At 48.9% G+C, this 24,465-nt stretch overlaps 2 protein-coding genes across 22 annotated transcripts in view; both read right to left on the minus strand.

The window, feature by feature from the left end:
• Nucleotides 1–586: 586 nt before the first annotated feature.
• Nucleotides 587–19,710, minus strand: Taok2 (TAO kinase 2). Of its 8 annotated transcripts, none has more exons than XM_017589677.3 (19): nt 18,716–19,710; nt 15,548–15,714; nt 15,299–15,370; nt 15,104–15,205; nt 14,382–14,427; nt 14,173–14,269; nt 13,916–14,029; nt 13,723–13,814; nt 10,899–10,992; nt 10,720–10,801; nt 9,914–10,081; nt 9,506–9,772; nt 9,153–9,314; nt 7,132–7,497; nt 6,839–7,042; nt 6,319–6,558; nt 3,041–3,253; nt 1,902–2,084; nt 587–1,821 (listed from the first exon to the last, which is right to left on the minus strand). In XM_017589677.3, exons 2-19 carry the CDS (start codon nt 15,677–15,679, stop codon nt 1,303–1,305), a joined length of 3,153 nt encoding a protein of 1,050 aa, XP_017445166.1. In that variant the 5' UTR covers nt 15,680–15,714; nt 18,716–19,710; the 3' UTR covers nt 587–1,302.
• A 1,362-nt stretch (nt 19,711–21,072) lies between these two features.
• Tmem219 (transmembrane protein 219) overlaps nt 21,073–24,465 on the minus strand; it is a 38,323-nt gene continuing 34,930 nt past the window's right edge. For all 14 annotated transcript variants that reach the window (XM_063263306.1, XM_063263304.1, XM_063263297.1 and 11 more), the window contains 2 exons: nt 23,656–23,825; nt 21,073–21,167 (listed from right to left, as the gene is read on the minus strand). In XM_063263306.1, the coding sequence (XP_063119376.1) occupies nt 23,688–23,825 (138 nt within the window). In that variant the 3' untranslated portion in view covers nt 21,073–21,167; nt 23,656–23,687. The remainder of the gene's footprint in view (nt 21,168–23,655; nt 23,826–24,465) is intronic.

Here is a 24,465-nt window from a genome sequence, read left to right on the forward strand (position 1 = left end):
CAAGAATTTGAGAAGTGGCCCTTGCTACCAGGCAGTAGTCTAATTCTCTCTCTCTCTCTCTCTTTTTTTTTTAATCAATTTTCCAGTTGTCCTAGCCCCTGGACTGTGTCATCCAGTCTGTCACCAGGCTGCTTCAGAGAGCATATGGCTCTTCTTCCTCCAGTGTGACCAGTTGGTTTCTTTGACCAATCTGGCTTTAACAATGTAGAATTTACTGGAAGAATGCATGACTGGCATGAACAAGGGCCTGTGTTACAACCCCAACAAAACACACACATAGGTTCAGTTAATCTTCCTTTTCATGCTGCCAGGGACTCTTAGCCTCAAAGAGGTAAATACAGTAGTCCTGACTGGCCAATCAGAGCCTGACAAACCTCAAGTGTCCAGGCAGGCATAGTAAGACATGGGATCCCCAAAGCAAAGCAGAATAAGAGTTCAACAAGCTGATGACCATCCAGTCATACGTGTACTCACTAACACGGCTAGAACTTCAATCACATCACCCAATTAAGCACAAGTAACACTATCATTTGCCACTGATAAATTCTTCACACACACCTTAGACAGAAAGGGAGAAGTCCTGTGGTCTGTTAGAATAACCAACAGTTTATTAAAAGCTTGCCCTAGGGCTCTGTGCCAGCCCCATAGCTGAGAGGGGCTCCCGTGACTGCTCCCAGGCTTGGTAGCAGTCCTTTCCAAGGTCCTTCCCTTGTCCCCCGCCCCAGCCCTGACCCCAGTTTAAAAAAAAAAAAAAAAAAAGACAAGACGGCACAGGACGTCAGACAGCAATAGGAGAATGGTGAGACCCAGGCACCCTGACCGAAAGACCCCTGCTCCTTCTGGAGGAAGGCCTCCTCCCATTCTCCTTGCCTTGGCACCAGACCTGCTCTGCCATTCCACCAGGTCTGGGGGCCCTATTGTCCCCAGTTCATGGCCCCATCACAAGGGTTGTATAATTCTCTGAATATAATATATCTAGACCCACCCTTCCCCTCCCCTAGGGGACCAGATGAATATTTGACACTCACAGTTCCCACCTTTTGTAGGTGGTGATGGAGGGAGACCCTGGCACCATGGTGGGGAGGCAGGGCTCCTGGTCAGCCTTGGGGCACCAATGCCCAAGCTGGCCTGGGGTCACTGGCCAGCCCCAAGAAGCTCATGAGATGAGAGGAGGTCTGATGGGGAAGCTGGAGCCAACATCCTATCCCCACCTCTACTGGGCAGGTGTCAAGCACACTGCCTGTAGGGTCCGGCACCACCCACTCCCACCTTGCCCTATTCCTCTGCTCACCACCCTGTACTTCAGGAATAGAAGTGGGAGGAGCCGTTGAGGATGTGGGAAGCAACACTGGTGCTTCGGCTCAGTGGCCCTGGCACTGCAGCAGGTGGGCCAACGTTCTCACCGCTGCTGCCCCCTGATGCTGCCCGCCTTAGGGGTTGAGGACTGTTTCTTAGCAGCAGCAGAGCCCCTCCGCGGGGTGTTCCACTCTGTGTTGGGGGTCCTAGCCAGTTTGGAGGCCCTGGGGGAGCCAGCAGAGCTGGCTGACGCCAAGCTGGTGGGGGCATGCCTGGTGGAGGAGGGCCATGGCTCCAATGGGCCCCTGAACGGGGAACTGGACGGGAGGGCCAGGCAGGGGCTGGGGGTGGAGCAGGATAGCCCTGGGCAGCAGCTTCAGCTGGAATGCCCCCCAGAGCCATGCTGGAGAAGCCCAGCCTCATGCTCTCAGCATCGAAGGCCTCGATCTCACGGGCCTGCCGCTCAAGCAAACTCCGGATGCGTTCCGAACGCCCTGTCTGCAGGGCCAGCAGTTCTTCTTCCACCTGGGACACCCAGAACAGGGGTGAGTCCTGGAACAGAGAGCCTGCCCTTCCTTTCCCATCCTGGGAGTCAAACCCCTTACCCGTTGCTCTAGCAGTGCCCGCCTCAGAGCTACTCTCTGCTCCAGCTCCCTCAGCTCCCGCTCATGCTGGCTCTCTGTACGGATCTTGATCTTGCTCTGGTAAGCATTAAGGAGCTCCAGTTCCTGTTGGAGCTGCTGCCGCAGGGCCTGAAACTCTGCCTCCTGGGTCTCATCAAGCCGGAGCTGGAGGACAGGGAGAACAGGGTTTAGGGACCTCCTCCTCTGTCCCCACCATCCTCCCCTGCCCCAGTAGGCCTGGGCCCTAAGGTGGCAAGGAGCGGCAGTCTCAACCTCTATGAGAATGGAAGATGGTCATACCCTGTGGCACAGCAATTACACTTGCAGGAATCTATCCCCCAGGTATACTTGCACATGTGCTCCAAGTGTTCACGGAAGCGTTGTGATAGCAAAATGCTGGAAACAACCTAAATGTCCACCAATAAGGGATGGGTTAAATAAATTATGGTACATCTATTCCATGGAAAATCCTATACTGTAAAAAACTGAGATAGACATGTGATATGGAATGATGTCCAAGAAATACTGGGTGGAAAAAAAAGTCAGAAAACTATGTAAAGTCTGATTCTATTGTGTTTTAAAATTTCTATATAATCTTCCAAATATGCATTGGAAACTCTACACAAGTTAATCATTACAAAATTACCTCTGAGAGGTGGGCCTGAGTGAGAATGGGGCCCTCTAGCTCTTTAGACTCAATGTGCATTTGAAGCAGCCCACTCCAGTGCTGTGTACAGTTTTCCTAAGAGATTCTTTTCCAGATTCCTGAAGTCTGAGTAAAATGGTCTGAGAGCCACACTCATTGTAATCTGCTCCCCTGCTCCCTGTTTACACAAAGTAAACTCAAGTCCAGAAAAAATATCACAGTCATTATTTTCTTTGGTGGTTCTTGGCAGAGCAGGCAGGGTACTTTCTTAAGATATTAGGAAATAGTAAGAGAAATAATAAGGGCACTAAGGAGAATGTGAGACAAAACCACTATGGAAAATGTTAGTAGTGAAAGAGCACCGGAGTTTCCTAAATCCAAAAGTTCTGTTCACATATCCCACCTTCCTTTGCCACAACTAAGTTTAAAGCAAAGGCCAACCTCCATAGTGTCCCTCCCAGACCCCAGGCCTCACCGCCTGTGAGCTGAGCATCTCTGAAATGGACTGGTCATACTGCTCGGCCAGGATCGCCAGTTTGCGGGTCTGTTCCTCCTTGAGCCGCTTAAGAAGGCTCTTGTGCTGAGCTTTGGGTGTGGTCTCCAGCAAGTGTGCCCGAAGAGCCTTGTATTGCCGTGTCTGGATCTTACATGTCTCCTGGAACTGCTTCTTGATCTGCAGCTCCTTTGACTGTGCAGTGAACGGATCAAGGGGAAATGGGGCAGGGGAGAAGGAGAGGAGGAGGAGGAAGAAGAGGAGGAACAACGAGGGGAAAGGAAGAAAAGGAGACAGAAGCAGAGACAGGGAGAGGGAGAGAAACAGAAAACATGTTAGACAGAGGGGGCGGGGGGAGCTGTACACAGACAGACATGGAGAGATGGAACTGTGGAGAGATGAAGAAAGTCTCCATGGGCAAGAGAGGTGGAGGGACGAGAGAGGTTCTGAGTACAACCAGAATTGCATGGGATGCACAAGAAGAGACATGAAGATCTTACAGACAGGAAACAGTCTTTAGAGGGCTGAGTATACAAAAGCAGCTCTGGTCATGCATTCGTCATGCAAAGAAGGAGGGAGAAAATATCGCCCTGGGAGAGCAGCATGTGGTCACATTTAGGAATATAAAGACTGGGTGAAAGATCAAGGCACACACAACATCCACGAAAGGGTATACAACTAAGGGCAGGCAGAGGAAAGCCCAGCTCCAGTACCTCAAGGAAGGCAGGAAGCAGCTCTGGGCTGAGGAATGGGTAAGAGGTTGCCTGATATCAGGCCACTGAAGGGAAATGGCAGCAGAGGGTGGCCAGAAAAGATCTGAGAAGTTCCGCTGGGGGCAGCTGCCCCACTAGATCCACACTTTAGCTCAGTCCAACAGTCAGCCGCAACTCCAAGCCCACAGCAACCCCAGACCTCTAGTCTGTACATTCTACCTGACCCAACTCACCACCCTTGACTGGAGGTTCTGTGGTCCCAACCCCCAACCCTGTAGTCTAAAGCCTGACCCAGGTGAGACGCAGCTCCGAACTCTGTAAGCAATAGGTTCACAGTAAAGGCGGGGGCAAAAGACCAAAAGCCTTTAACGCTAAGTACTTTCTGGAAGGGTCCCACAAACAGGGGCAACTGTGAGATCAGGAAGTTCTGTGGATGCTCCACAGGGGCTCACAGCCCAGAGCTGTTTGTGGTCATGGTGTAATGAATCTATGAAGGCAAAGAGGATGAGGCTGAGGTGTGAAAGGAGTGAAGACAACGGAGATGGTGAAGAAGTCATGGAGCTGAGGGCCAAGGGTCCAGATTCAGGGCAAACCAGGGAGGCTAGGCGGCAGGACAAAGCAGACAGAGGCAGCCTGGGCCAAAGGTGTAGTTCCGCTCAGACATTTTATTTGTGTTTTTCTTTTTTCTTTTTTTTTTCTCTTTTGGTGGAGGGGAAGGGGACAGGTTGGAAGGGAGACAGAAAAACAAAATCAAAGAGGGAAAACCCCCATGACTTCCCTCCCTGCCACCCCTGGCCCCAGGCCTGAGCCGATGAGGGTGAGGATGAGCACACACACAGCAGGGGACAGCAATAACTTAGGGGACTGGGGAAAACACAAGAGTGTCATTCTGGACTCCACAGTAGAGGAGGCTGCCTGTCTAGAAATCTAGATCTGGGGCTGGGATTGGACCTGGGGAAACATACTGAGGAAGAAAGGTCAGAAGGGGAGGAGAGGCCAAGGGACTGGAGAGACTTTACTGAGTCATGGGAGATAAAGTGCTCAGTGCCCTAAATTTGGGTGGAGGGTTAGAACTGGTTACCTCCAGGGAGGCAGGGCCCTGCGGGTCTGAGATCTCCGCCCAGCTACAGTCCCTGGTGGTAGCTGTCGGGAAGCTGAGAGCCCAAGACGGCGTTGGCTTCGCGGTAGCAGCCGAGGGATCCGACTGGGCCTTTCACCCTTAAGCAGGCCCCAGCTAGCTAGTATATGAACAGCCCAGGGGGGCAAACAAGAAGCTAATCTATGGCTAGCCCGTGCTAGGCGCCAGTTCCAGCCCTTGCACAGAGCCCAAACTCTTGCTAACAGAGCTAGTGGGTGCTGTGTAGTGCGAGGATTTCCCTGACGGGGCCAAGGGACAGGCAGTCGACTTCGGAAACCATTCTTATTGGTCTTAGGGTACAGGGCAAACAGCCCCCGGTCTCCCACAGCCCCACAGCCCTGTAGGGCCCGAAAGACCATGGGTGACAGGCGTAGCAGAACCCGCAACCAGAGTCGAGAGATGCCCCGACGCATCTGGGGGCCTTGCTGCCGTACCCATTTGCCCCCAGCCGCCATAGCTGCCAGAGGTAAAGCCAGGCTGGGCCAAGCTAGGAGCCAGGCAGCCCCAAGGCCCAGAGGCACACCCATAAGGCCTCTGCGCCAGCTCAGGCTAAGGACAGCCCCCAGTGCAGTGCCCTGAGCCAGGAGTAAGAACAGACTGGGTGGCAGGTGTAGAGCTGTACAAAGGAACAGGTAGGAGGCCCCCAGGCCCACTAGTCCTACCTCAAGGGCCAGCAGTGCTGCCTGCAAGCCACCTCCACCCTGGGCTGCCAGCAATGGGAGTAGCAGCAGAAGTAGTAGGGGCAAGAGGCCAGAGGAGGACCCCACTGCAAAGGAGAGGCCAGCCAGGAGGCCATGAGACAAGAATCCAGGAAGCTGGCTAGCAGGGTACTGTCTCAGATGTGATGGAGGTGGCTCTGGGGGGATATCTGGGGAAGGACAGCCATCTCCAGGGTCCCTGGGGGTTCCAATTGGAGCCCCTCCCTCCTCTTCCTCCTCCTCTTCCTCCTCAGGTACTGGAGTCAGAACTGGACCCTGGACCCAGCCAAGCTTGAACTCCATATCCACAAGGTTTCCATCCTCCTTCTCCCACAGATTCCATGCCCCAGCCTCTTCCTGGCCAATAATATTTCTCTCCTGGGATGCCAGGGATGGGACTCTACTCTCCTTCATTTCTTTAGATATATCCCAATCTTCCTCATTAACCAGACTCCTATGTTTTTGTGGGCTGGAACTAAAGGTTCCCATTTCTTCCCCCAGAATCCTCTGCTCCTCTGGCTCCAAAGTAGTCCCTTCCTTTCCCAGAATCATTCTCTCTGGCACTGCTTCCTCCTCCTCTCCCAGCATCCTTTGGCCCAGGATTGCCTCCTGGCCAGATGAGCAGGGCTGCTCTTCACTAAGGGTGCCTGTGCTGAGTGGTCCCAGAGCCCCGGTAGCAGGGAGGCCCATGGGTAGCTGGCCTGCACGTACTTTGAGGCTCTTGGGCTGCTGGCGAACCTGGGCCGCGTGCTTCTGCCGCAACTCTTGCTCCCGTCGCTTGTTGTACTCCAACTGGTTGCCTAGCTCTGTCTGGTGCTGAAGGCGGGTGAGTTCAGCACGTGTGCGCTGGACAGCCTGGAGCTGTCGTAGCTCCAGCTCTCGGGTAGCCTCATGCTGCCGTAACAGCAGAGCACACTCCAAGTCCTTCTGTGTCTGTTTCTTATTCAAGTCCTAAGGCAGAAAAGTGACAGAACTCAGGGCTCAGTGAGGGAGCCTTCTTGGAATTGAATAATTAAGGGCACAAAATTCTTTAGCAGAGAGGAAGTGAATGAGACAAGTAAGGGCATCCTATCAGGGTCCAGTGGGCACAGAAAGCAAGAAGGATGCTGAAAAGGAGCCAAATCAAAACACTAGGAGAGCAGATGAAAAAGAAGACCTCACGGAGGCAAGTGAGAGAAGAGAGGTGCTAGGTCCTTGACTGTGTGAGGGAAGGCAGCTGGGTCAGGTCTACCTCTCGAAGCAGGTCCTGGTCTAGGCTGTGCCGAGCCAGTAGCATCTTGCGCTTGTATTGGCGACACTGAAGCTCAAAGTACTGGCGTTGCCTCCGCAGTAGCCCTGCCTCCTCCTCTGCCTGGCACTGTTGCAACTGCTCTTTCTGCCTCAACAGCCACTCAGCCTTCTCTCGTTTGGGTGTGCTAGGGTTCTCCTGGAGCTCCTGGGAGGGCAGTGGGGGAGTAGGTCAGTGCCCGCCATTGTTTTGCCTACCTGCTAGTCCTAGTTCACCCACAGCAGTTCTGGCCAAACCTCTTTCAACTGCTCCTTCCGAAGCTTATAGGTTCGCTTCTGTGCCTCCAGCAGGGCAGCCAGTTCCTTCTTCTGCTGCCCCAAGATGTGCTGCTGGAACTTCCGCTCCTCAGCCTGAGCAGCTCGTGCTTCCTTCTCACCAATGGCCTGGTGCCTCCGGGCCAGCTTCTCAGCCTCAGTCCCAAAGCCAGCCCGCTGTGCCTCGAGTTCACGCTGCAACCGCCCACTGTGCTCCTCACGTTCACCCCTCAGACGGGACTCCAGGGCCAGCAGTTGCTTCTGGTGCTGACGCCGCATCCGCTTGTAGCCACTTAGTTGCTCCCGCAGGGCCGAGTCCTGCTCATGCTCCTGGATCTGACGGCTGACCTAGGGTAGAAGAAAGGATAAACAGTGGGACTCACCCCTAGCCCCATTTTATTCATATAGATACAGTGAAGAACAAGGTTCTCAGACCCATGGTTTCATTGTTATTGTCTTCTTTACACTTAAACTCTCTGAATCTATTTCCTCAACTGAATACTTGTCTACATCATGGGTTGGGGTAGCAGACTGAGCTGATAAAAGGTGGTAAGCACAGGCCCTAGTACAAACAATTCAGAGGAGCAAAAGAATGAATAGAATGCTCCTGGGCTCAGACCCCAGCACTGCCCATTATTATCACTTAATCTCAAGCAAGTTAACTTCTCAAACTACCAAGTCTCTCACCTGTAACACAGGCCAACACCTCTGCACAGATAAGAGTGAGTGCTGGCCAGCACCTTCCCTTCAGCAAACACTACTGATGGACGATTATGTTCCACATACTAAGCTAGGATCTGGGTTCTGATAATGTCAGATCAAGACCTCTGCTGACTTCTGGTCTCATTTCAACTATTCTATCATTGGCTCTTAAGTAATCTAGGTTGCTTGCCAAGGCTGAGGAAAACCAAATCTCTCTGCATAGTAAGACAAAGCAGCAACAACAGCTTGAGTGGTCCTAACAATCCACCCCAATTACAAGCAAAAGCTGGAAGAACACATCAGATTTGCCCAGTGGCCTCCAAAGGGATTGTTGGTATTCGAATGTAGTAAAAACTGGAATGTGACCTAGAGACTTATCAAGAACATGATCAGAAAGCTATGTTTTATGAGAAGCCTCAATTTGCTGGGCATGGTAGCACGTGCCTATAAATCTTAGGACTCAAGAAGATGATGAACAAGTTCAAGACTGAGCTACTTAACAAGAACCCATCTCAATAAGCAAATAGCCCCTTTCTCCATGAATTGAGAAAAAATACATTTTAGAGGACTAAGATCCTAGTTACAGGAATAGACCCCTACCCAAGAGTACAAGGTAAGTATGTTTGATAACAGCCTCCCCAAGGCATAGTAGCCTCAACTCTTTTTTTTTTTTTAATTCACTTTTTGTGCCGATCACAGCCCTTCTCTCTTCCCAGTTCCACCCTTACGAGTCCCTTCCCCCTATCCCCTCTCCTGTTCTTAGAGAAGGGGAGCCCTCCCTTGGGTACCACCCCATGCTGGTGCAGCAGGCTCAACTCTTAAATGGGATTCAATCCTTTCCCTCCCAAGAAGGCTGGAAAGATTAAACATAAGCATGTGTGTGGGCCTGACAACGAGTAACTGACATGGGGCAGAACTCTACTCCTGCACTCTGAAGCACTAAAACTAGCAAAACTGCACACTGCCACCCGGACTACCACAGCAGGGTAGATGTGCCTGTCCAGGCATGTAAAGCACCTGACTAGCCAGAGGAGCCCAGGAAAGTCTCCACAAGCTGTTATTTCAACAAGGCCTTGAAAACAGTTTGCCAGGCTGGGAATACCCAGATTAGGTAGTGTGACTAAGAGTCTGCTTAGAGAAGGGAGCCGGCCAAGACAGCAGTACACTGAGGGTAGAATCTAGCCTTAAATCATGTACCACAGAGAAAGTAACTGCTGGACTTTTGCCTGATGTATCACAGAGAAAGAAAACAGAACAAAACAGAAGTTGTAGTGAAGCTGAGTGAAGCTGGCCACACTTACCAGGGAGGCAGTACGGATGGTGGCAAAGTGGTCTCGGTTGCGGCAATAAGCTCTGCGGCGAGCAGAAGAGGAGGAGGTGGAGGTGGGAGGGGCTGCAGGTGGTTGGAGTGGACCTGGGGTCATCTCTGGCTGGTAGGGATCATCATATAGGTTGTCTGAGCCCTAGAAAAGGAAAGAAGGAAGGGATGCCCACAACTCAGGTGCCAATGGACCCAAAGGGTACCTAAGGAAGCTCCTTCAGACAGGAAGGAGGAGCAGACACACTGGAGAGCAGGGACCTAGTCAGTTCCTGAGCAAATCACAGCACAGGCTTGGCTTTGTGTTCACTAAGCTGCTCAGGGTGACCTGCATACCGGCAGCCGGTGGATGATGGAGCTGTGGGAAGTGACTGTATGCTCCCCCTCCTGCATCATGGCCATCTCTCGGGATTCAGGGCCTTCTTCTTCCTCCTCCTCTTCTTCTTCCTCTTCCTCCTCCTCCTCTTCTTCATTATCTGAGGCATCTGCTAGGCTGTTGACTGAGCTGCTTTGGCTGGAGGCGCTGATGGACATGCTGGGCACTGAATGGCTACTCTCTAGACTGGTCAGTGTCCCTGCTCGGTGCATGTAAGGTTCTGCTTCCTGTGAACAGGGTGTGAGCTGTTGGGCAGGGAAAGGGAAGGACAAGGATATGGAGTAGCATAAAGAAAGAAGGTGAAGACAGATGGGGAAGAAGAGCCAAGCCCTTCTTGGGTAGGGAGGTGTCAGGTTAAGCTAGGTCACCTCCTCTTCCTCTGGGGCCTCAGCACCAGGGCCATTGGGTGCCTCTTGGAATAGTATCTTCTTCATCTTTCGGTACTGCAGGTTATCTAGTTCCCGTACAGCATCCTTGGTCCTCTGAATTAGGTCCATGATGACTGTGGGTGGCCGCTCCCGGAGCACAAAGCGGTGCTAGGGAAACAGAACACCTGAGATCTGCTGTCAGTTCTCCCTTAGCCCCTCTAGATTCCATTCCTTTCAGCATCTCCTAGTCTGAGGCCCCTGCCCGCTAACGCTGCATGCTTACCCTTATCTTATCCTTCTTCCCACAGAAACTGTCTTTACTACCCAGACAGTGCCTTTTCTCCAGGCATCATTGAAAGCAAGATATTCAGGAGATCTAGATGCCAATGCAGCTCTGCTTACCAAAGGCCAAGTGCCTTTGGGTCAATCACAAGACCTCTTCAGGCCCTCAAAAGTTATCCTTTAAAACCCAGCAGGTCAATCCAGCAGTCTGTTCATGATAACTAGGGCTTCTTAAGACACACTGGGTCTGTGAAGGGAATGAGATTCCCACAGATTGGAAAACTTAAAAACATCTAAGGGAGATCATACACTTATGGTCTTTGACTAAGGAAAATGTGAAAACAAATTATAACTTAAATTAAGACAGTATGGCAGATAAAATCTAGCAAGACACAGGGGAGTGAGACACCAGGGCCTGGGCAAAACAGATAAAGGAAGCTTCCTGGATGAAGAATTGGGAATCATAGATATGAGTTTTCTGTGGCTCCACCAGTCACCAGTTCTAGAACACTAAACGTGCTCACCTTCAAAAGAACCTCTGAGGTTGGTCTGTCTTGAGGGATTTTCTGAAGACAGGAGTCAACAAAATTCCGGAAGTACTCAGACCTGATATCCCAAAAAGGAAAGAGACAGAGGAAAGGGTATGAGCCAGGCAGCCAGATCCTATGACCTAACCCCTTGGCACAAGAACCCCAGTCCTCACCAGTGTCCTGACTGGAGAGCAGGGGATTCATTCTGTGCAATGTGGTATAAGGCACTCATTGCATTCATGTTAAACAGTGGTGGCTTCCGCTCCGCTACAGAAAGGACAAAAGAAGGTGAAAAGTAGATGATTAGAAACTAGAACGGAACTCAAAACAGCTTGGGTTCAAATCCCATCTTCCTGGCTTTCTTCCTGTTTGACCTTCCTGATCCTGCAGCATTTAATTTCCTTTCAATAAACTGTAATGTTCATTTTATCTGCTGAACATGGGCAGAGTAGGGACTAAAAAACAGAGCAAAAGGGCTGGAGAGATGGCTCAGCGGTTAAGAGCACCTGACTACTCTTCCAGAGGTCCTGAGTTCAATTCCCAGCAACCACATGGTGGCTCACAACCATCTGTAATGGGATCTGATGCCCTCTTCCCGTGTGTCTGAAGACAGCTACAGTGTACTTATATATGATAAATGAATAAATCTTAAAAAAAAAAAAAAAAAAAAAAAGGCATAAAGAAGTACACAGTTATCAACCAAACTAATACGAGGGCCAAAAAGAGCAAAACCTACAATGTAGGAAAGAGAAACAAACATGTACTCTGTTCAAGAAAGTTCCCGTCTAAAATTAACTAAACAAGTAGCGTTGGGAAAAACTCAGCGTGTAGGATAGTTGCTGACTGCCTGCTTAGCATATGCCAGCCTCTAGATTTGATCCCCCAAAACACCAAAACTAAACCCAACTAACACCAAATTAAAGTTGCTGACTGTGGTAAGGGGAAACCAGATAAACGGCTAGACAACTAAGAGAGGTCTTTTAGAAAAGGGAGTGCTGGTGGTAGCTGTAAGTGGCGAGCCAGGAGTTCCTTGTAGTCCAGACAAATGTTTTGTTGTTTTTGACTTAAATAGTGATTTAATTACCAACAGTTACAAGAATGTAAGTTTCCAGTTTTCCTTTAAGAATCATTATGGTGGGGCTGGGGATTTAGCTCAGTGGTAGAGCGCTTACCTAGGAAGCGCAAGGCCCTGGGTTCGGTCCCCAGCTCCGAAAAAAAGAACCAAAAAAAAAAAAAAATCATTATGGTAAAAGGAGTTGGAAGCAGACATCAGTGGTCCTGTGTAGGAACAGAGACCTCCAGATTGTCCTGAGTACCCTCAACACTGTTCACTGACACAACACTGGCTGCCACTTCTAATCAGGCTCTCCGATAATGGAGAACTAGTTCTGGGTATCCACATCTCTACAAGATCCAAGAAAACAACAGGCAGCTCTTCTCTGAGATCTGTTCCATACATCTCACCACCTGTCTGATCATGGCCTCAAATGGTAAATGCAGTATATGTGGAAACAAAGGCCAAGAGTACAACCAACTCTGATGGCACGCACAGGACACAATACAAATCAAGGCAAGACATTGGGCCAGCTCTTAACATGTTCACATGCACAGAGCCCACGAAAGAAAGAGGAACCAGGGCTCTAGCTGATATAAGGAAGTATAGGGACAGTTCTGGTTGGGAGGCAACAGAGGTCCACAGAGGACTCTGAGCAGGGAGCAAAATGACTGCACTGAGCTTAGGCAGACCTCGCTGGCATCAGCACATCAGAGAGACTATAAAGAAGAAACTAGTTGTAGGGCATGGTGATGCACTTGGGAGGCAGAGGCAGGTGGATCTCTGAGTTCAAGGCTAGCCTGGTCTGTAGAGTCAGTTCTAGGACAGCCAGGGACACACAGAGGGAAAAAACCCTGTCTCAGGGATGTTGGGGGAAAGATTGGCAGAGGTGAGATCTCTGCAGGAAGTTAAGTCTCTTTCCTTGAACAATTACTTCATGCTTGGTATAGAGGTCTCACAAGCATCACCCTGTTAGACAACTGTTTCAGTAGTCCAGACTGGGAAAGAGCACTCAACGTAACTCAAAGACTCAGGGGCTCACTTGGACCTAACTTTTAGGGCCTCTCAACTCACTCCTCTGTACTACATATGTAGTTCCAAAAGCTAGTCTCAGGCTTGCCCTGACCTCTAAACTTCTGCAATGCTGCTTTCTGTCTAGAATGTTCTACCCTGCATCTTCCTAGCAGCTCTTGGTCTTGAAGGTTTATTTAAACATCTCTACCACACACAGGGTTTCCTCAGCCCCTAGCTTTGTCTCTGTACCACTATACACTCTTATCCTAGTGATAGAAAACACGCCTAACTTTCCCTACTTGAATGCCTTTTTAATGAAAGTAGGAACTTTACCTCTGCACCCCTGGAACCCTAGGTACTAAAAATAGATTTAGAACCCAGGTAATAGACAAAAAGCAAGAACTGCTATAATATCTTGAGTTTTAAGAATTGGCAGGAGGGGGGGCTGGAGAGATGGCTCAGTGGTTAAGAGCACCAACTGCTCTTTCTGAGGTCCTGAGTTCAAATCCCAGCAACCACATGGTGGCTCACAACCATCTGTAATGAGATCTGATGCCCTCTTCTGGTGTGTCTGAAGGCAACTACAGTGTACCCATACAATAAAATAAAATCTTAAAAAATAAATTAAAAAAAAAAAAAGAATTGGCAGGAGGGGGGTTGGGGATTTAGCTCAGCGGCAGGAGGGACCTCACATGGTGGCACACACCTTTAATCTCAGAACTCAGGAGGCAGAGGCAGTCTGATCTCTGAGTTCAAGGCCAGTCAGGACTACAGACTGAGTTCCAGGACAGAGAAACCCTGTCTGGAAAGACAAAATAAGATGAAATAAAACCCAGGGTTTGATAGCTTGTATTAAAGCTCCAGAGAGGTCTGGGGTCCATGGGATGGGGGTAGAGAAAGAGTTGAGGAGGTAGAAAGGATACCCTTACCTAGCTCAATACAGGTTATCCCCAAGGACCAGACATCCACTTTGCCATCATATTGTCCCTCATCCATGGCTAGGATCACCTCTGGAGCCATCCTGGGAGGACAATAGAAAAGAATGGCTAACTCTGAACCCAGATCCTACACTTCTTATTCCCACCATTCTGGGACTCTGGCCACCCACCGCCTTTTACTCACCAGTATGGAGTGCCCACAAATGAGTTGGCAGGTGCCATGATGGATGCGGAGCCAAAGTCCCCCAGTTTCACCAAGCCTGGTTCTGACAGCAAGATGTTCCCAGCCTTCACATCTCTGACAGAGGCAAAGTGCAGAGATGAGAAGTTCATCTCAGAAAAGATGCATGGGGGATTGCAGTACCAAGACAATCAGAGCACAACAAAATGAGGACTGGGATACAAAGGATCCTACTGTTGCCACAGTTGGCACCATCATACCTATGGATCATGTTGTGTGAATGTAGATAGGCCAGGCCCTGAAGCGCACCATGGGTCACAGCTGCAATCTCTACCTCCTGCAGCGGCTTCTTGTGCACTGTAGAAGGAAGCGAAAAAACAAACCGAGGGTCCACAGAGAGATGGAATAAGCTATTCTCCTACAGCTTTCTTGTTTACCTTTCTAATTCCCCACTTTCAGATTCACCTACCTTCGAGAAGATCAGAAGCTGAACCCAGGCAATACTCCATCACCAGCTAAGGAAAGGTCAAGTGTTAGAGGTCATCAGATTCTGGCACCCCTAGCCCAGCTCCCCTGAGCAAAAACTCAAAACAGAATGTTCTTGTTTATCTTCTACTGAGGCAAGGCCAAAAGGGTGACAGAGATGAAGGGCAGCTAGAGAAAACAAGAGGTGGCGGGAGTGTCTCTGGATCCATACCCCCTAAAGATTCCAAGACACCTCCCATTGCTCCCATCTGTACCCCTTTAGAGTCCTCTTTAATACCTGCCTAGAAAAGACCATGCTATCTATGCCACTCTGAGTCAGCCTTTTCTGCACTTACACAGATGCTTATTTGTATTTCTTTTTTTTTTTTTCTTTTTTTTTCGGAGCTGGGGACCGAACCCAGGGCCTTGCGCTCGCTAGGCAAGCGCTCTACCACTGAGCCAAATCCCCAACCTGTATTTCTTGATATAGGACCCCACTGTGTAGTTTTAGCCCAGGCTGGCCCAAAACTCACTAGGTAGTCAGGACTGGCCTTGAACTCAAGAGATTCACCTGTGTCTGCCTCCTCAGTGTTGAGAGCCACCATGCCTGGCTCATTGGTTTTTCTGAGGACTAATATAATCAGAAGGGGACTGCCCACTTGAAAGGCTGGACCAGGAAAAGATAGACCCAAGTAAAACTATTACGGCAGTTGTGAGATGGCTCACCCAAGCTGTGTGCTCCCTCAGGTAACAGCCCCGGTACTGAATGGTATTAGGATGCCGTAGCTTCTGTAAGAACCGCACCTCCTTGATGATATCCTGCCATTTCTAGAAGGTCAAGAGAGGAAGGGGTTACCAGGTTGCATGATGAGATTAGGGTCCTCTGCCCTCCACAACCTGATCTTAATGAACCTGACTCACCTCATTTGATTGCTTCCCACTATAGGACATCTTCTTGATGGCCACCACCTCACTGTTCCGGACATCCCGGGCCTAGAGGAGCAGATTGGAGGTTGGGGAAGACCACCTTGGGCATGGGGTGAAAAAGGACCTGCTAAGCTAGTAGGAGAGGGTGGGAAGGGCTGTTGTGGTGGAATGGTGCAGAGGCCTGGAGACCCACAGGTTTAAAAAGACTGAGCCCTGCTTTACCCTTTCCAAGGCCCAACTCACAAAGTACACAGCTCCAAAACTGCCATGGCCAATTTCCCGGAGGTCAGAGAAAAGCTTCTCAGGGTCATCTTTGAAGAAGAGCTCAGCTACATCAGGGTCCTTCAGGCTCCCGGCCCGGCCCCCAGCTGGCATGATGGCCCCTGGGGGCCCTGAAATTGGGATCTTGCCTGGAAAAAGCAGATAGGACCCTTAGAGCAAAGATAAGGCCCAGAGGGAGAGAAAGGTCCTCCCTCAGGTTTCTGCCTCCTCCCCACCTCATTTACTGATGAGGGGGAGGTACTGCTGAGGAAAGGTAGGGGGTGTTAGGAATAACATCAAAGCTCAAAAAAAAGTTGCCCTGGCAACCAGATGGGGGACGGGGGTGGTGGGATGGGGTGGTGGTGGTTGGTGGTCTCTGGAGTCCCTAAAACTTTAGAAAGGTAATTTTGGCAAGCCAAGCATCCTCGTCGACCCCCTCAGCCCTCGATAATTTCTCAGCTTCCTTTATACTGCCATTCCCCTCAAATCCGGACATGTCCTGTCCCACAAGTTCTCATAGTCCAGTGATTTCCAGGCACCTTCCTGTATCCCTTGGTGTTGAGGCTACCTCCTCCTTCAAGCTCTCAAACACTGGATGAGAACAGGAAACAGTCAGGCCGGATGTGGTGGAAATCCGGCCATTGTTACAAGTAGGTACTGGCCTGAAAGGACAAGGAGACTCGCTTTCAAAAAATGTAGGGACACTGTGGCAGGGAGAACATCTAGAATAGGAACAGTAGAGACTGGCACCTGACTCTGGGGGCCTTTGTGTTCTGGGGCTGTCTTAGTTGTCCAGTCTAACTGCATAAGCAGCATACATGAGAACGGGATGTTGTGGGTCACAAGTAACATTCATTGAGCATCTCACATGCATCACCTCTCACTGGGCTCCTACAACCTTGCAGATAAACACTGTTGTTAGGTTTATCCTTTATAGACAAGTAAACAGGTCCTGAAAAGGCAAATGATTTGCTACCACCAGGCATCCAGAACAATTATACAAAACTAGCAAGGCATAATCAAGATCACCATTTTCCAGACAGTCACTGAGGCACAGAGAGGAAAAAGGGCTTTCCCAAGGTCACAAAACAGGACCTTTTCCTTTCAGGTTCTGGACAGAATTGTTAGGAGGCAACTAAGCCTAGCCTCCGTGTTTTAGGAGAACCTCCCAGATCATTCCAGCCCTCGATGGGTGGGAGCTCCAAAGCAAACTCAAAAACAAACTCCAAAGCAAAGTTGCCACAGGGTACTAGAACCGGAACATACAGGGACTCTAGGATAGGTTTTTTTTTTTAGGGACTAATGGGAATTTAGACACAAAGAGCCCTCAGCAGAGTTGGACTCCTGAGGCAGAGTTCTAGCTACTTAAAAGTACCTAACAATTTCAGCATATAATTATATTCTGTGGTGCATTGTTCCCTGTCCATGTTGTTAATTTTGTCTCCTTAGCTCAACCGAAAGCTAGAGGGTAGAAATGGAGCTTGAGTCTTTGATAGGCCCCTAGGGTGTGAAGGGCTCACAATTGATTGATTGGTTGTTCTCAGTAGCTCTTAAGTCTGCTCAAGGCAGACACCCTTCTTGAAGCAATAGTTGCAACCACCCCTCACCACATACCCACACAAAAAGCAGAGCATCACAACTTGCCAAGGGAACCCTCATGACTTCTTAAGCAGTAACAAGACTACCAACCCAGAATCTCAGGCCACATGAAGAGTGCCAGCCACTGTAAAAACATCATATAGGCTCCCTTCCTTACAATAACATTTGGGCAATTACCATGGTCTGGGCTAAATCATAATCACCTTCTAAAACCCATGTTGCAAAAGAATCCCTAAACTGTCTTACAGGTATATCCTATCTGCAACCTACAGCAAGAGCTTTAAGTAAGTTCCTTATACTTCTCTTTGGTAAGTAGATTACAGAATTCAACTATAGGAGATCTCACTTATACTCAGAACACTTTGTAGACACTAAACAAACGGCTTTTCCTTCTGATTCCAGAGTTGACACAGGCTTTAATCCTGGGAGCAAGGGTGGACAGAGGGGGCTCATTCTAACTCAACAGCTAAGAAAAGGCACTAAAGCCATAATTTTTTAGAAGAGAGAGCTATCTCTGGAACACAGGCCAAAGTGTGGGATCAGGATAAAAGTGAAGGTCACATTAGAAAAATACCCATGAGGAAGAAGCACAAACCAGAGCTTCCTCACAGGAAAAGCTCCTTCTGAAAAGGAAGATCATTACACCCCCATTTTTTAAACCTTCCCCTGATACATTCTCCTGTGGGACACTGATCAAGCCTTGGCTCAGAAGAAGTGGGTAACTTATCAGGGACAAGACTTGGGTTAAATTCTGAATCTGCCACTGGGTGACCTTGAAAAACTTCTCTGGGTATCAGTGTTCTCAACTGTAAAATGGGAAGATAAAAGAGGTTTTGTAAGAATGAGTGTAGCATGGGAAAAATACATGCAAAGGCACTTTGTGAAGGCTAGGTCACTTGACAAAAATATGAGGTTATTTACACCGTCAAAGTCAGAGACAGGTAGGTAAATGCAGCAGGAGGAAAATATTACCAAGTACAAACGCACACTCCAACTAAACCAAGCCAGAAAAGAATATAAGCTCCCAGCGTGGTGGCTTGCACCTGTAGTCAAAACAGTAGAGAGGTTAAAGACTGCCACCAGTTTAAGGCCACATAGGGCTACAGAAAGTCTGTCTCAAAATAAATAATAAATAAATAATGAATAAATAAATAAATAAGTCAGTCATTCAGTCCACCTACATGGGAATCAACACCCTAAGAGCAGTCTGGAAAAAAAAGAGTATAATAAAATCTTGGAGAAGAGGCGGTTGCGAAGGCAAAAATTAATAAGGGAAAAGACTAGAAAGGTGGAAACCCATTTGATTAGCTAAGCATCCTAGGGCGTGACCCTTGGTGACATGACAGGCTCTGTCACCTGAGGGTACCCCTTCAACCAGACACAATGAAGGGAAGAGAAAGGGAGAAGAGGTAGCAACAGAAGGCAGGGCTGGCCAGAGACTGACCATGGGCTCAGCAGGAATTCCCTATCCTGAGGAGAAGGCCTACCCAGTCCCAGCTTCTCAGAAAGGAGCTGACCAGAGGGACTCATGCCCATGCACCCGTGTCTCACCTGGTAGGGGTCACTATGGTGCCCCAGCGCCTCCGCTTCCGCCTGGGGTACTCCAGTTGCTCTGACAAGCGGGGAGAGGGGCAAGGAGACCTTCCCCCTCGCCACCTCTTCCTCAGCTTTCGCCCTTCCTGAGGGGCGGGCCCGGGAAGCCTCCCCTGGAGGGGAGGGGGTGACAACCTGATCTGACCTCGCGGTCCAGTCCTCCCCCAACTCGAGGGCGACAGTTGCTGAATCCCGGATTTCCGATTGTGGGGTCTGAGCCCCGTATATTTGCAAGGGCTAAAAATGAGTCCGATATTTGAACGCTTTGAGGATGAACCCCGGATATTTGTGCACACAGGGTCCTGAACCCCAGGTATTTTAAATTCTATAAAACAGAGACCCAGCTTTGTAAAGGTTAGGACTAGAGTCCCAGATATCTGATATATGAAGGCTTGATACCTGGGTATCTGAGAATCGAGGGTCCAGCCCCAAAATTTAGGACCCAGGGGCCTGAGCCCCAGGTCTTCGGCCACGACAAGGGGCCCACCCCGAGGACGCCCGGCTGCACGGCCCCTCTAAGGCTGGTGTCCGAGAGTGACAGCCCCCACTCCAGCCCTGGCCTACTCCCTTTCCCGTCCTCTCTCTCCGGAACAGCTGAAGGACTGTAGCCGAGACGCTGCTGATCGTCCCTGCGCCTCACTCCCTTTCCTTTTCCTCTCAGCTTCTCACCGCACCACAGCCTTGCTCTCGTCCTGGCCTCCCTCTCTCTCTCTCCCTCTCTCTCTTCCTCCCAATTCCAAGATGGAGACCGGGCGGGAGCGCGCAGGCGCGGTATGCACGCCGGGCCAAAGGGGGTGGGGTCCAAAGGAAATAGCCCCGCCCCTCGCCTGTAGCTGCCGCGGCCCAGACGACAAGCTGCCCTGGAGCCCAAGTGCGCGCGCGCCCCGCCACGCGGATCCTGGGTGGGAAGAGGCGAGGAGAAAGGCTTGGCTTGCTTGGGGTGGAGCCCAAGCGCGCTATCCGAGGACTGCTGGAGAGAGCTGTAGCGCATGCGCCCGCCACGCTTTCGCGCTGCGACTGAGCCTGTTGCTAGGGGAAGCTCCGAGGGGGTGCGCTAGGAAGGAAAGCTGTGGTCTGCGCCTGCGTGCAAGGTAAAGGCTGAAAGGAGTAAAGCAAGGCTGCTAGCAGCTGGGCGCGGGCAAAGGCGGGAAACTGGACCATTATGATACTCCTAAGTACCTAAAGTAAACCTGAGCTCCCAAGTGTGAGAATGATGTTCCAAAGTTGGGAAAACCCAATGGGTCAAATCCCTATAGGAAAATTGAGGTCCAGTAGGGTTTTATAACTTGCCAAAAGTCATGAAGCATTTATGCCAAAGCATAAACAGAATCATCAATTTATGTTCACGGAAGAAAAGAAGTGACAAAGTAGCACAGTCATGTTGACAGTATGTCTAAAAAGTATAGTGCTGGCTTAATGCTTACAATTCCAGTACTCAGCAAGCAGAGTCTGAGTGAGATAGGAGGACAGAAGTTCTGCAGAGCATGTAACCTAATGGAGTTCCAGTATCAAAAACAAAAAACAGACACATGCATACAAACAAAAAATCCAAATATTTTCCAAAGAAAATCTGCAAACACGGTCAAAATTTTAAGTGACCTATGCCAACTTGTAGTCCAAAGTAAGGTCAACAAAGGTAACAGGATGCATGCGAGTCAAGAGAAGATTGACATCCAAAGATTTTGAGTTCCAGGCCAGGGGGTGGGGCTCACGCTTTTCATCCCAGTCACTTGAGAGGTAAAGGCAGGCAGATCTCTGAATTTGAGACCAGCCTGGTCTACACAGTGAGTTCCAGGCCAGCTAGGGCTAGATAGTGAGACAAAACAAAACAAAGCTGGGGATACTGTTCAGTGGTCAAGTGCTTGTCTAGTATATGTGAAGCTCTGCATTCAATCCATGGTGCCACAAAAGGTACAGGACCAAAACAGCTGAGCAGGTGCTCGCCATGGAAAGGCTGGCAAACCGTGTTCAATCCCTGAACCTATGCAAAGTTTGAAGAAGAGAATATGATTGTTCTGGGACCCCCATGAACATGCCATGGCACATGCATATATCATGAGCATGTGCTCACTCAATAAGAAAAGAAAAATCCCCAGGGAGTGGTGCCACATGACTTTTATCCCAGCACTTAGGGGACAGAGGCGAGAGGATCTCTGAGTTCTAGGTCAGCTTGGTCTGCAGAGTGAGTTCCAGGACAGCCAGGGCTACACAGGGAAACTGTCTCAAACAAAACAAAACAAAAAATCTTTTACCTCAACAAGGAAGTCCCCAGTGGGTTTTTTAAATCCAATCCCAATAAGTACCTTACACAATAGTAGTCAAAAGCCATTTATTTTCCCACAGTCCAGTTCTTCATTTTTCTAATAGGTCTTCTAAACTCAGAAGTAGGCCCCAAGAACTGGATCTGTACCTGGAGAAAAGGAAGAAAGCGAAACAGGTAAAGAAGTCCCTGGACGAATTTCTGCATGAGTGCAGAAATTACAGAGGAAGCGATATCTAGAGATAGGTTCTGGCACTCAATCCCACCAGGGTAGCCTTGGAACTCTAGGATCAACCAGAGGCCAAAAAGCTAGAAGCCTTTTCCCACTCCTGATTGAATGGGTTCCATTGTTTCCTATTGTAAGAAGATGGGTGGTGAGGCCTGGCCAAAAGGAAAATTAACAATGTTCTCTTGAACTCCAGTTCCTCTGGGCTGGATTCATTCCACAGTTTAGGCTGTTTTGACTTCTCCCACAGTGATCTCCTAGTGCACAGAGGCCAGCAGAACCTGGGTAAGGCTTAGGAGCTAGACGTATAGCATACAGCTTTCAAATGGGGTAAAACCCATCCAGCAAGGTGAAGAGCTTTTTGGATTGATTTTTTTTTCATTCAGTGAAAGGTTAGGCTGACAACTTGAGTTTGAATCCCAGGATACAAAGAATGAAAAGAAAGAATGACCTCCAAACATGTGCCGTTCCATAAACACGAATACATGACTCCCCCTTAAATAAATAAACATAAAAAATAATAATTTTGCAAATGTAAAAATTAATAATTTTGCCAGGGGTAGTGGTGCATGCCTTTAATTCCAGCACTCAGGAAACAGAGGCAGGTGGGACTTTGGGGCCAGTCTGGCTTACATAGCAAGCTTCAGGCCAGCCTGGGCTACACAATGAGATCTGGTCTCAGAATGAACAAGTAAATATTAAATAAGCTTCAGGAGAAAAAATGAAGACTCCATATTTAGGGCAAATCATGGCAACTGAGCTCCCCTGATTCATCATGGCTGACATGTGGGTGTGTGAAGTTCAGCTCCGAATCTGACAATCCTAACACTACTTGGAAGACATTAGTCATAGAAGATATGTATGAAAGTATGTCTAGTTACAAAATAAGGCTCTGTGTGTTGTTACATGTCTTTAATCACAACACTTGGGAGGCAGAGGTAGGTGGAGGCCAGCCTGGTCTACACAGTGTGTCAGGTCACTGGAGCTACAAATGAGACCGTGTTTCAAAACAAACAAAAAAGTAAGAAGAGGTCTTGGTGGTTTGGTGGTTAAGAGCACTTACTGCTCTGGAAGAGAATTGGAGTTTGATTTCCAGCAACCACATCTGGCAGCTTAAAACCACTACCTCTAACTCCAGCACCAAGGAATCCACCGCCCTCTTCTGGCTTCCTTGGGCACTGTGCACTATGATGTACATAAACTCATGCAGGTACACACATATACACATAAATAAAAATAAACCTAAAGAAATGTAAAGGAGGGGCATTAGGGGGTTAAAAATAAAAATATAAACAAATAAAATCAAATAATATCCATGCTTGGGAAAAGCTTCCATTTCAATAATCACACCTCCAATAGACTTCATTGACTTTGACCCTGACAGTCACTAATCACACAGTTGCCATTGGACAGGTTAAAGCAAGACAACAGCTTATAGGGGGAGCGAGTGCTGTCAGGGGATATGGAGAGAGCAGCCTTTCCTTTCCTTTTCTTTCTTTTCTCCTCTTCCTCCTCCTTCTTCTTCCTCTTCTTCTTTTTATTTTTTAAAGATTTGTTTACTTATTTCATGTGAGTACACTGTCGCGGTCTTCAGACACACCAGAAGAGGGCATCAGATCTCATTTCAGGTGGTTGTGAGCCACTATGCGGTCACTGGGAATTTAACTCAGAACCTCTGGAAGAGCGGTCAGTGCTCTTAACCGCTGAGCCATCTCTACAGCCTTTCCTCTTCTTATTGTTGTTGTTGTTCTCCTCCTCCTCCTCTTCCTCCTTTTTTTTTTTTCTTTTTTTCAAGACAGAGTTTCTTTGTGTAGCCCTGACTGTCCTGGAATTTGCTCTGCAGACCAGGCTAACCTGAACTCAGAGAGATCCAAATGCCTCTGCTTCCTCAGTTTTGGATCAAAGGTGTGTGCCACCTTAGCACAGCTTAGGGGAGGCATCTGAATTGCTGATAGTGTTTTTCTGTCTGGGTGGTATTTACAAGCATACACTTTATAATAATTTGCCAAATTGTACTTTTATGGTTTTTCTTTTTACATGAAAGTTATTTAGTTCATAGTAAAAATAGGGCCAGCAAGATATCTCAGCAGGTAAAGGTTCTTGCCATGAAAGCAAGTTTGGTGACCTGAGTCCCATTCTCCCGACCCTACATAAATGTGGAGGTGAGAATCAACTCCATCAAGTGGTTCTCTGACCACACGTGCACACCATGGCACATGGGTGAACACATACACAGAGAACAATAAAAGTACTCTGTTTACAGAGAAAACTGTTCCCAGTTCTGTAAGGACACAGCTGAATAGGGCTCTCAGAAACTCAAAGGAAGCTGTATTTGAGGATGAAGTCTAAGGATCTGCTTTGCCAGGTTACAGCTGCTGTCTCTCCCCCACCCTAATTCCCACAGAACCTCACCTGACAGCAGAGTAAGGCACAGTCCGTCAACCTCAAAGCCGTGCTCTAGACCAGTGGAACTCGGGACGTGGATGGAAGCATGCTGCAGTGGCACAGCAGAGAAAACCACAGAGCAGAACCAGGAAAGAGCCCAGGACCAGCAGTCTGCTGCCACACAGAGCTAGCTCCTCCTAGTGGTGGGGACAGAGAGGGAAAAGGGAAATAGTAACAGTAGAGAGGCTTGGGAAGCTTTGGAAGATAGCTTGCCCCATACCATGAAAACCAGAGACAGGTCTCCATGAGGCAGAGTTCTCTTAACACCTAGGGGCAGCTACAGGTCAGGTGACAGATAACATTGGTCCAGATGCTTGCCAATCTGCTTCCTTTAAGATTTACTTATTTATTATTATATATAAGTACACTGTGGCTGTCTTCAGACACACCAGAAGAGAGCATCAGATCTCATTACAGATGGTTGTGAGCCACCATGTAGTTGCTGGGATTTGAACTCAGGACCTCTAGAAGAGCAGTCAATGCTCTTAACCACTGAGCCATCTCTCCAGCCCCCAAACTGCTTTCTTGCCCAATCATCAACTGAACTCTCACTGAGTCCCCAGGAGTCACTATTCTCCACATTTCACATGTTTTCCTTCCTTCCTTTCTTCCTTTCTTCTTTCCTTCCTCCCTTCCTACAGACCTCCCTCCCTCCCTTTCTTAACGAGGTCTTTTATTCCTCAGGCTAGTCTCAAACTCTCATGTTCCTTCTGCCTTGAGCCTTCTGAGTGCTTCAGTAACAGGTGTTTACCATCACGCCCAAATGTAGATGTTTTC

This window comes from Rattus norvegicus, chromosome 1 (genome assembly GCF_036323735.1).
Source record: "Rattus norvegicus strain BN/NHsdMcwi chromosome 1, GRCr8, whole genome shotgun sequence".
Lineage (NCBI taxonomy): Eukaryota > Metazoa > Chordata > Mammalia > Rodentia > Muridae > Rattus > Rattus norvegicus.